Genomic DNA, 12,175 nt, shown 5'->3' with positions numbered 1-12,175 from the left:
CAAAAGATCGACGAACGGCGGTTGGCAAAAGGCGACCGAGGACTGGAGACCGATGAACGGCGGCCAAGGACTGGAGATGGGCAAAGGGCAGGCAATGGGTGAACAACGGATGGCGAACGGGGAACCAGAGACCGGAGACTAGCAACTAGTGGTCGGTAGGCGAATGGCAGCCGAGAACCAGAGACAGTCAAATGGCGATAGGCGAATAGTAGCTGGGGATTGGCGAATAGCAGTTGGGGATCAGAGACTGTCTATAGGCGAATGGCTGGTAAATGGCCACCAGGAACCAAAGATAGGTAGCTGGCGAACGGTGACCGATGGCCGGCAAACGGCGACTTGTAACTTGTGGACGGCGATCTGTGGCCTGTGGACGACGATCGATAGCCAGGGATCGGAGACCGGAGATTGATGGCGGGCAACTAACGAACGTTGAAAGGCGGTTGGGGATCGAGTACGGGCGATCAGCAACGGGCAACCGGTAGCATGGACGTGAGAGAGAGAGAGAGAGAGAGAGAGAGAGAGAGAGAGAGAGAGAGAGAGAGAGAGAGAAATTCTTATTTCTATTTCTGGAATAGAAATAGAAAAGTAAAAAAATTCTATTTCTCATTTACTTTCCAAACCTATTGTTAGGCCAAAAATTTGTCCCGAGAATAGAAAAATGAAATTGCTTTGCCAAATGGATTTTTGTTCCAAACTTATTATTCGGGACAGAAAAATAGAAAAATAGGGAAATAGAACTGTTGTCATGCACACCCTTAATCTTCTTTTGGTAATTCTTTCCAACGGGTTGATTAAAGATTTGTCCTATAAAGACTGTCCCAAAGGTAGATTGGAAGTGGAGGAGTATAAAAGGAGACCAAAAAGCTGAAGAGAATAGAGGACCCACAATCTAAAATTCCAAAGTCTAAAGAGCACTGTTATCATATACTTGTCTCTATTGAGTTATAAACTATAATTCTTGAGAGTTGCTGTTAGAGTGATTAAGTGTGAGTTAGTGTAATATATCAACTCAAGTCTCATCACTTATTGTAAACTTTGATCAATTGATTAGTGAAATCCAATCGGTAGGTTGTTAGTGTGGATAGTGGATGCATGCTTGATCTAAGTCGGACTACTATAAATATCGTTTGTAAACTCTTCTATCTTTTAACTTTTACTTACTACATCCGATAGTTTACTACAATACGTGAATATGATTATATCACTGTTTCCATTCAGATTCTAATTTTGTTTTGAACATGATAATTTAAATTTCGTATCAGCTTATCAAGTTCTTCAAAATCACCTATTCACCCTCCCACTAGATGATACTGCTAGCTAAAATAGCCCTTGCTTGATTTAGCGGGGGCTTGACCCTTGCGATTTGGGTGAGGGCCACTCTCACCAGATTTGGGAATGGGTCTCTTGGGTGAGGGCTTGGTGACCCTCGCCAGCCATAATAAAAAATAAAACAAAAAGATAAAATTAAATAAAAAAAATTCAGAAAAATTAATAATTATAAAATCCCGTTAATGCCGGTCATGCTACTTGGGATTGCCATTGTCCTGTTAGTATTTTCCAAGTAAAATTGACCGGATAAACTAAATTGATATTAATGCAACATGTTTTGAATAAAATTGGTTCCAATGTAATAAATTTATGACTTTTTTGATACTTTTCCCTCATTAACGCCATATAAAACTAAATGTTATGGATATTTGCCACTTAAAAACCCAGATTTTGGAGGGGTCATTGCCACGTAACATAATTGTGCAATCTTGTTGTTATAATGAAAACATTTGCTGTTCACCAAAATAGCTGAATAATAAGATAACCAATTTTCTGTTAAATAATCTGATCTTTAAATTAGTATCTCATACAAAAGAGGTCGTCAAAGATAACAATTAACGATTATAAAGGGGATACCATCGCGGGAGTTAATCATGATATTACAATTACCTTTTTCCTTGGGTCTGAAAAATTACCTACAATGCCTTGCAATGAACAATCAGTTGAAGATTTTTCTTTTTTGGTAGAGTAATATAAACTCATCTTATGTTTCCACGAACCTGAATTTACAACGCGACTGCTATGACGAGAGTAATAGCTTATTTTTACACATTTGTAAATTTACCACACGTCTTTTCAACTACAAAACGAGTTACAATGCATAACCATATCAAATGATCAAGCTACAGCACAAGAATGATCCGCGAAAACTCAATAGAAGATATTCTCGTAACAACAATACGGAATGTGTATAAAAGGAATGAAAGAAGTCGCAAAAGAATGGCAAGGCAGATATACATAATTTCAGATAATCTGTAGAAAGCTTGCCGAACCATCCAATGGAGAATCGCCATCCTCATTCTCATTTGCAGGACAAGGATTGGACCGACTTTGTCGCAGTGTTAACGGCCGTGGTGCAATTCATCTGGGAGGTCTTCCTCTTCTAGAAATCAATGTCAAACGCGTCGTTGAAAATTTGACTTCTAGAGGAACGCGAGTTTAGTGGGAATATTTCAGCAACAAGAGAAGAGGAGTCTCCTAGAGCTTGATTGTTTTGAACTTTCGGAAGTATCATAAGCGCACAGTTATCTCATAGCTAGTTTTTTTTTTCCCTTGATGTATCGCGGTCTTTTATCCGTGCCACTTTATCTATTTAAGAACTTACAATTTTAGATTTTTTTTTTGTCTATCCTATCTCTAACTCTTATCTTTTTTATTTTTTTTTTATTTTTTTTTTTTCAGAGCAAGGAAGTTGAACTCCGCACCTATGATTAGAGGTGAGCGGTTCCAGGTTCTGTACAGATTTCCATCTATCAAAATAGGTTTCTCGTTTTTTGAAACTTACCCCGCATACCTTGGAATGTGAAACCTACCCAGTCGCAAGTTTCAAGATCTATTTAGGTTCCACTTGTATTCTTAATTGAATGATTGCAATGAATCATCACATTTAATGATTAACATTTGCTGCTACAATACAATGACCACAACTCATATTTAGCCTCGAATAAATAAGAAACATTAACAAAGTAAAAGTCTCGGTCATAAATATCCCCGAAAATAGAAGCTTAAACTAGTGATTTCATATTACACACTCATCATCGGATGCCATGAAATACCGCTGGATCACATAAATATATATACCAAGAAAAGTACAAAAACATTTTACAAGTTACGTTACGGGTTCCGGGTTCCTACCTGGAACCCGATTCCTACCATTCGAAATAGGTTTTTTAATTTTAGAACCTAGAACCTACCCTACAAACCTTGTAACTTGGAGTCGAACGGGTTCCCTACTGGTTCGGTTCTAGGTTCTACCCTAAAACCATGCCCATCCCTACCTACGATACTAGTATCCCCACCCCTTAATCTTTTTATTAGCAGAATTGCATGCCTATTGGTACAATTTTAGAATCGATAATTTTAAATCTAAACATGATGTCCAAGTCAAGTTATGATTCTTTGTGCATTATAATAAATTATTTCATTTCAAGAGTATGTTTCTGACATTTGTTTCATACTAATTCTATGCCCATGCTTTTACACAAGTCCAAGAGCATTTTGTTTTTTTTTTTGCCTTTTCACAAATTATTATATACATATCAATATATACTTACCTTACCCAAAAAAAAAAAAATACATATATTTCTAGAGATGTTGGAAAATTATTTGAAATTAGTCAAGTTCTATTTGCTTTCTTCTTTTTGCAAAACGGGAAGTCTAAAAGTCTAAGATTGTAAATAAATAAATATTATATGAAGTTTGACGTCATAACTAAAGAGGCGAATGAACTTTATATATCTCAAGTTCTTATAAATCGTAGTAGATCTTGAAGAATTACTATAAAAGTAGACAAATAATTTGCAATTAATATGACTAACCCATTAAATGTTGAATCATAGTAGACGTAAAAATGGTCATCTTACGTACTGACGTGATAACGCATTTAATAAGATAGATAATGACATATTTTTTCCATGTTGTATAAGCATATTAGTTAGATTTCGTCTTGGCCCACTGATACATGTGGGGCACACTCTCCTCTTTGTAAATCCCCCAAATAATGCCTCGAGAATATTGACGTGCACCAACCTTGATGGCTCACCAGTTGACTCAAAGCTAATCTTGAAAATAGGATCGAGTCTTCCGCCCACCTTGGCAGACTTGGCATGCTGTCAGGACAAAGAAAAGGCTGCTAAAAGATCTAAAAACATAAACCATAACGATTACATTTGTTTTCAAACTTTTACTGAACACAGGAGATTGTAAAATTCGATGTCACACAGTGTCTCGTGCGAGCAAACCGTACATGGAACACTTCTTGCACAAAAATATCGCGAGGTGATTGTGTTGGCATGCATTAAAGTTTTCCTCTGCAAGTGTTGTAATATTAATTCAAAAATTGACGGAATCTTACAATTTTAAATCAACGTGAAATCACCACATAAATACTTAAAAATAATAAAGGAATGAGAGATTTATGTAACTCGATTTGAGTGTCGATACCTACCACATAGAAAGAGGCAACAACAGATAATTCATTATAATCGGATAATCAGAGTTACAATTGCTAAACACACTTGATATAACTCACACTTAGATTAAGTCCAAACTCAAAGGGCATAAGGATACCTCAAGTGCCAATATTTGTGTATGGTGCTTACTTTGGTGCAAATATTTTTTTTAGGTCACTTAAATGTCAAATTGAAAAAAAAAGATCACTTTAGTGCCAATAGCGAGAAATTCCGGCGACTTCACCGGAATTAACACTTAAATGATCGTTTTCCAAAAAATTTAGCACTTAAGTGATACAAAAAATATATTGGCACCAAAATAAGCGCTGTACACAAATATTGAAACTTGAGGTATCGTTTTGCCAAACTCAAAGTATTTATAGATAAACAACTCAATTTGATGTAAAACTCACAGCATAAATTGCAAGTGTTCAAGCTTCGACCAAATAAGAGCTCTTTGTACTGCTGGAAAAAAAGAACGCTTTGTATGTCTCTGTCTTCTCTGTGCTGCGTTTCTTCCAAACAAAGGTACTGACTGGCGGCTTTCGTAAAAAAAAAAAAAAAAGGCGAGAGATACAAAAGTAAAAACCTAAAGGGATTTGCTAGTATAACAATCTTTGGGTGTCTGTGAGACAATAGCATGTTGTGGGCCATAAATTCTTGAAAGAATGAATTTACAGGTACACCTATGATAAATTTACCAAAAATTAATTTTTTGACCATAAAGAACCCTAATAAGGGAATACTTGTTACAAATTTACCACACATTAGTTTTTGTTAAATTTTATCATTAAATTGTAAGTTGAATAAGACGTGGCGCTTAATGCGTGTACGAGTTTGATATTTTTACCCTCCATTTGTCACAAGTGATTTAGCTGTACAAGTTTGAGATTTTTTCGTAGTATTAACCAAATTTATTGAAAATTAACATAAGGTAAGTTTGTTATAAGTGTACCACCAAAACTAGTTTGGATTAAATTTGTCACATATGTAATAGTATGTGATTTGTAGTGGTCAAAAGATTAGTTTGAGATAAATTTATCATAGGTGTATTAATTTGTGATTTTTCTTGGTAATTTTTTTGTGACCTAGAATAAACTGTTAATCTCATAGTGAATTAAGGATATTCACATAATAATTTCTTAAATCTATATTTTACTTTGTTTTCTTTCCTGTACGTGGACCTTTTCACCCCACAATAAACATGTATAATTGTAAATTTTATGTGAACCCTTATTTTGCCATGTAGTGGTCTTCTTAAGGGAGCTTTTATTTCTCTCTTGTGCGGCTACATATAAGAGTCAAACAACCACACATCTCCTTTGACCAATCCAAATCAGAAAACGTATTTCTTGATATTTTTCGAGCTCAAAACCGAGATATTTTTTAACAGTAAATACTATAAACAAATTTTTCGACCAGAAACAAAGTACTAGAAATAAATTTAGATTCAGTACTATGAACTGATCTTATGGTTCAACCGAGCACATTCATTTGTGAAAATTATATCATAATTATATAGTATAAAATGTTGCCTGCTAAGACCTTCATTAGAAGCTGACAAACTATCGCTAATGAGATTCAGGGCATCCTCATGATTTTTCTTTTTCCGGCCAAAAGTCATCCTCACGATGAAAATAGTATTCTCTGTGGGGAAAAAGAACGAAAAATCCAATGCACATTGTGTTGGTACCCTATATAACATGTCTACAGAAGAGTTAAAAGAATTTTCGAACGAGTGACCCACTCAATCAACAAGAAGATAAGAATACATAAATTTCATGATTTAATCCACAGAAAACTCGTGGAAGGGAAATATCCAAGCGAGCCGATAAACTATGGATGACTGAGAATCAGACTCGGCATCCTCATTTACACGACAAGGATTGGACTGCCTTTGTCGAGGTATCGATCGCCATGGTGCAATTCATTTGCGAGGTCTTCTTCTTCTTGAACATGAACATGACTGTCACCTTCCCTTTGAGCTCGCCCTGACTTGTCAATGTTATGACCCCTGAGCTCAGTTCGCTTCCGAGATTCGAATTGATATTGCTGGGCAAATTGGCAGAGCTCAAAGTCACACTCACGTCGATCTTCTTGGTGGATTTGAAATTGGCCTTGCTCTTGGGGATGATTGCTTGTCCCACCTGGACACCTCCATAGGTGAAGTCAACAGTGGAGGCGTCGTACTTGAAGGGACCCCAGTTGGTGTTCTTGACTCGGATCGGGGCAACAAAGCTCATGTCGAACGAAGGCGATGCCTGAGTCCCGACGGTCAGAGTCTGGACGGCAAAGTCGCCGACCCTGAACTTGGGGGACTTGAACTTCATGATGACCAGGATGAAGAAGAGAGCTTGGACTACCTGAAAGATGACGAAGGCGATGATGCCGATCGTCCACTTCATCCTCTTCTTGCGCTTGGCCTCCTCATCCTCTATTGCATGAAGCGATTCTTGATCGTTCCGGTGATAGCCGTTGGATTCGGGTGGGTGGTATTGGTTCTGGTTCTTCTCTGCCATTGCTAGATGGTCTTGTGGGGAACTTGTTTGTGAATTTTGAGTTGGTTTTTTTTTCGCTGAAGAAAATGGAGATGTGAGAACTGAGAAGGTTGAGAATGTTGAGAAGTCCTGGTTATGCTGAGGTATATATACGATGTTTGAGACACGAAACAAGTGGACACGAGAATCAATTTCCAGGAAACTGCCATTTCTTTGAGACGCCAACGCGTCCGAACGTTGAAATCATCATACTGTTCTAGAACAATGCGACGTAGGTTGAGGAGAAACTATTAGGTGCACCTAGAGCACCAACATAGGTCGAGTATGACCTTCGGACATTTCTTTTTCAGTAAAGAATGATGACAGTTGGACCTATTATTCTATCAATAGAAGCTTCGATCCCTCAATTTCCATCTGAAACATATTCTATTTAACCTTTCTTTTTCTTTTTCTTTTTATTATTTTTTCTTTTTGGTTTTTTGCAACTGGGTGCTAAACCAAAGCTTAAGGAACGATGGGGACAGAAGCGAATCCAGTCCAGTCCAGAGCATGTGTCCTTTGACTTTTAGGTTATCATCATCCCCACGATCATGTGATACATGCGGGATATATGGCTAAAAATATTTGACATGGTTTATTTGGAAATCGTGGATGATCAGATAGTATGAAATAATCGTTGCAAAAAAAAAAAAAAGCACTAAATATGAGATCAAGGCCGGACATATTTGACTGCGGTTAGGTATGGAGGAATCGTGTGATTGCTTTTATGGAGTGTTCCACGCGGTTCCCCACCTAAATTAGCCAAGGTTTTGGAGAATATCTGATAACTCCTATCATCACTATTCATCCTACCATACGAAGCCCAATTTTACAATATTGCTTTATTGTACTTCTCCTAGATGATGTTCCATTTATATCATGAGAGATCGATAGTATTAGAGGAGAAATTATCCAAAAAATCCTAAACCTATTGCGCTTATGTCAGTTTAGCCTTGAACTTTTTAATTTGGTCAATTGAGTTCTCAACATTTTCATATTTTATCAATTGAGTCTATTCAGTCAATTTTGGTTGGAAATTGATGATATGAACACTAGCCATTCTACATGGCATTACTAGTACTGACATGGATAACTTTTAATAATATTTTTAGATATTCCAATTTTCTTATTACTTTTTATGTTCTTTTTTATTTTGTTTTTATTTTATTTTCTTTGTGTGGCCAGCATGGGTGGCCGACAAGGGGCGAGCTATTTGTGCATCCCAACCCTTGCCCGCAGCCGACGAGGGTCGTCCAGTGGCCAACAAAAGCTCGGTGACCCTTGCCTGCCACACAAAGGTGGAAAAGAAACGAAAAGAAAAAAAAGGGAGAAAAGAAAAAAATGAAAGAAAAAATAAAACATTTGAAAAGGATTTAGATATTATTTAAAATTATTCATGTTAGTGCCAGCCTTGCTAGTACTAGCGGGACAACCAATATCCACGTCAGCAATTTTTGGCTAAAATTGGCTGGATGGACTCAATTGAAACAACATGAAAAGTTTTGGGACTCAATTTATTAAAAGTTTCAGGACTGAATTAATATAAGTGCAATAGATTTAAGACTTTTTCGACAATTTTTTCTCTTATGTCTCTAGAACTTGAATATTTTGACTTTTATGTGTCCCAAGCGTGTAGTTTTCTCGTAGCTCCGCTTAAAATTGATTTACAGGCCTTTTATCCATGTTGCTTTATAGCCTTAACAACCAAAACTTTTGAAATGGGTACTTTTAAATCTTAACGTGACCCGAGAGTCAAGTTATGGTGCTTTGTATATTAATATGAAATGTTTTCTTCTCACTTGTATATTTCTTACTATTTATGTTACTTAAATGCCCAAGCGTAACACGTGGGCCTAGAGGTGTCAAAAAGGAATTGTATACCCGAACTGAACCGAACGGCCCGAAATTTTCGGGTCTTTTCTGTTTGGGTTGTGGATCCCTATACAATTATAAAAGGGTTATTATAATTGTTTCGATTTGATTTTAGGTTTATACGATATTCGAACTAAACCAAAACAAGCTGAAATAAAATTGCAACGCTCACATTATACTGGAAGGAGAAACCACATGCATAACAAGGGTAGGGATAGCAGAAATCACATCTACTACTGTGCATCGCCGCCACCGCCGTGCCAATAGCCATTGTGACCTTCGCACTACTCACCGCAGCTTGCCTTTGCTGGCAAGATCCCAACCCCTTTGGTCCTTGTCATCTCTCTCTGTACTCGATTTGTGGTCAGCAGGGCTTGCAGGCCCTCGGCTAGTGGTTGGCGGCCTCTTGTCGGCCCTAACAAAAAAAAAAAGGACAAGAAATTAAAAGAATAATAATAATCAAAATATTTTAAAAATATATAAAATAATGTTAAAAATTGCCCATGTCATCACCGAATGACCAAATGGACATAATTGGCACAAATATAAAAGATTTACAACTCAATTGATAAAAAAAAGTTTAGAATTAAATTGACACAATTGTAATAAGTTCAATATTTTTTTGATAATTTTCCCTCATAATACTTATTTATGGCAAACGGGTCACACTTTGGCCAAGTGTCCTTCTGTGTTGAATAAAAAGAACTAATAATTACAAATTGATAGGAAAAATTTTCAAGTTTCATATGTATCTGTACACGTATAAATGCAAGGGGAAGAAAAATTTCAAGGTTATGAAGCTCGAAAAGAACCATGACCAAAGCCCATCATCAAGGGTCGTCAAATATGTTCCTAAGAGTCCGAAGTACACAATATGCGGAGTTCTCTGTCCACATCATAATTAAGAGATCCAATTCAAGATGTCCGAGCAGACAACACACTGCCCATCCCCTTGGGCTTTCTCTGAAGCCGCCGCCCATCCTTCTTCACTGGAGCAGACATCACCGAGGGATCTCTCTCCCCCTCCCTCCCCTTCTTTCCGCTACATCCTGTCCCCTTTTTGTTTCTTTATTTCTCTATCTTTTAATTTCTCTGTCGATTTCATGAACTACGTAATTGACATTTTCCACAGAAGTGAGCTCTAAAAATCAAAGCGTGAGTGCTTCGAAAGAATCTATTTTATCCGAATCTTCTCGCTTGCTCGGCAGCTCCAGGTGCTTGCTCCAAATAGTTGAACACTCTACAAGTCTTCGAGATTTTTTGCTGTTGTTTCAATAATTGGCTTATCTAAAAGTGATTTTGTGATCAACTGTTATCTCTTTCATAGCCTTTCTCTCCTGATTTAGAGAAAGATTTAGATTTGGATGCTCTTTTATCCCGATTTAAATATAAATTTGGGATTTACAAGACTTTTTCTATGTTTCTTCAACCTATTTGTGATCCTATGGTCTTTATACGGTGGTGGTGCTGGGGACGCCGAATTTAAGTGCACATCGCCTTTTGGCAAAACCGTAGTTACTGGAGTGAAATTTCTTAGCATGTATTTATCACTAATGATGATGTGAGATTTTGTGATTGGCCGTCGTTTGAGCCTTGATACTATGACAGATCTGTCTATGTGGCATTGGGCGGTCTTTGTAAGTAGTAGCAAGTTAATTCACTTTTCACATGAAATGAAGATGTTTGTTCCGGAAAAAAAAAATTTAAGATGTCTACGCTAATTCTAAACCATGAGAATCCAAATGGAAGTAATACAGCGAACCAGTCATACTCGTGATATTTGTTTTCGCCAGAGGATGAAAATAGTATTCCCTATGGAATGCAGAAAGAATAAATCAAAAGTACTTGGTGTCGGTACACTAGTAGACATGTATCCACAAAAAATAAAGAATTTAAAAAGAAATGACCCAATCAAGAAGAAGATAGAAATACATAAATTTCTCTACTTAATCCATGAAAAACTCATGGGAAGAAAACATACAAGCAAGCTCACAAACTATTGATCACCGTGAATCACACTCAGCATCCTCATTTACACGACAAGGATTGGACCGCCTTTGTTGTGGTATCAATAGCCATGGTGCAATTCATTTGCGAGGTCTTTTTCTTCTTGAACATGAACATGACTGTAATCTTCCCTTTAAGCTCACCCTGACTTGTCAAAGTTATGACCCCAGAGCTCAGTTCGCTCCCGAGATTCGAATTGATATTGCTGGGCAAATTAGCAGAGCTCAAAGTCACATTCACGTCGATCTTCTTGGTTGACTTGAAGTTGGCCTTGCTCTTGGGGATGATTGCTTGTCCCACCTGGACACCTCCATAGGTGAAGTCAACAGTGGAGGCGTCGTACTTGAAGGGACCCCAGTTGGTGTTCTTGACTCGGATTGGGGCAACAAAGCTCATGTCGAATGAAGGCGAGGCCTGAGTCCCGACGGTCAGAGTCCGGACGGCAAAGTCGCCGACCCCGAACTTGGGGGACTTGAACTTCATGATGACTAGTGTCGCGACCTAAAAAATAAACGAGTTTATTTTCGGGCTAATGGATTATCGGGTTAATTATTTAACTAACCTAACTCGGACTCTCCCAAGTCCATACCAAATCGCAACTTAAGGTTCAAATAATTAACATGCAATGTGATTTCAATTTGGAGTCGCCACTAATCATTTTCGGTAGGTTGATTAGAAACCTAAATAAAATAGCGGGAGAAAACTATCTTATTTCCGCGAACCAGAGATTTTGAATTCGGGGATTTGGTTACGTCAGATTTCTCTAACGCCCTTTCGGTACCATTTTCATGAAAAATATTTGATTTGGCAATTTTGATGGATTTTGCTTGAAATTCAAAGATGCAATTTTTTTGGTTTTTTCTTCTTTTTTATGGGGATGTAAAACATTGAACTTTGTACGATATACACCATGGGTGATTTAGAAAGAAAGAAAACGCAGCCGAGTCACGAGTATTTACAGAAATAAATTAACATGTAATAATGCTAAAATTTGGAACACGTGGCATGTCTAAAATAAACAAACAAATGTTCAAACCAAACGATTACATTTTTGTAGATCGAGATGGAAAGGATTACCTTCTATTACACAAAATCTTACTCACATACACATTATAGTTCCCTTCAAGATCTCGGAGTTGGAAGAACGCGGCTGTCGTCGAAAATGGCAAGCAATGGCGTTGTTGGGTTGCGAGGGGCGAAATATGTGTCGGGACTCGTCGAAGATGATGCTCGACTAAAACACTTTTCTTCACTCTCGAA

The 12,175-nt window shown here is 37.5% G+C and overlaps 2 protein-coding genes across 2 annotated transcripts; both read right to left on the bottom strand.

Annotated features, from left to right (window-relative positions):
• Nucleotides 1-6,367: 6,367 nt before the first annotated feature.
• On the bottom strand, nucleotides 6,368-7,018 carry LOC115746501. The gene has a single exon (XM_030682287.2). It carries the CDS (start codon nucleotides 7,016-7,018, stop codon nucleotides 6,368-6,370), a length of 651 nt encoding a protein of 216 aa, XP_030538147.2.
• A 3,918-nt stretch (nucleotides 7,019-10,936) lies between these two features.
• Nucleotides 10,937-11,398, bottom strand: LOC125314179. The gene has a single exon (XM_048275678.1). It carries the CDS (start codon nucleotides 11,396-11,398, stop codon nucleotides 10,937-10,939), a length of 462 nt encoding a protein of 153 aa, XP_048131635.1.
• Nucleotides 11,399-12,175: the final 777 nt, after the last annotated feature.

Source organism: Rhodamnia argentea, chromosome 3 (genome assembly GCF_020921035.1).
Source record: "Rhodamnia argentea isolate NSW1041297 chromosome 3, ASM2092103v1, whole genome shotgun sequence".
Taxonomy (NCBI): domain Eukaryota; kingdom Viridiplantae; phylum Streptophyta; class Magnoliopsida; order Myrtales; family Myrtaceae; genus Rhodamnia; species Rhodamnia argentea.
This window is presented reverse-complemented; position numbering and strand designations above follow the sequence as displayed.

Coding starts and splice junctions, on each gene's coding strand:
- LOC115746501 (XM_030682287.2), bottom strand. CDS start 7,018: ATGGCAGAGAAGAACCAGAACCAATACCACCCACCCGAATCCAACGGC.
- LOC125314179 (XM_048275678.1), bottom strand. CDS start 11,398: ATGAAGTTCAAGTCCCCCAAGTTCGGGGTCGGCGACTTTGCCGTCCGG.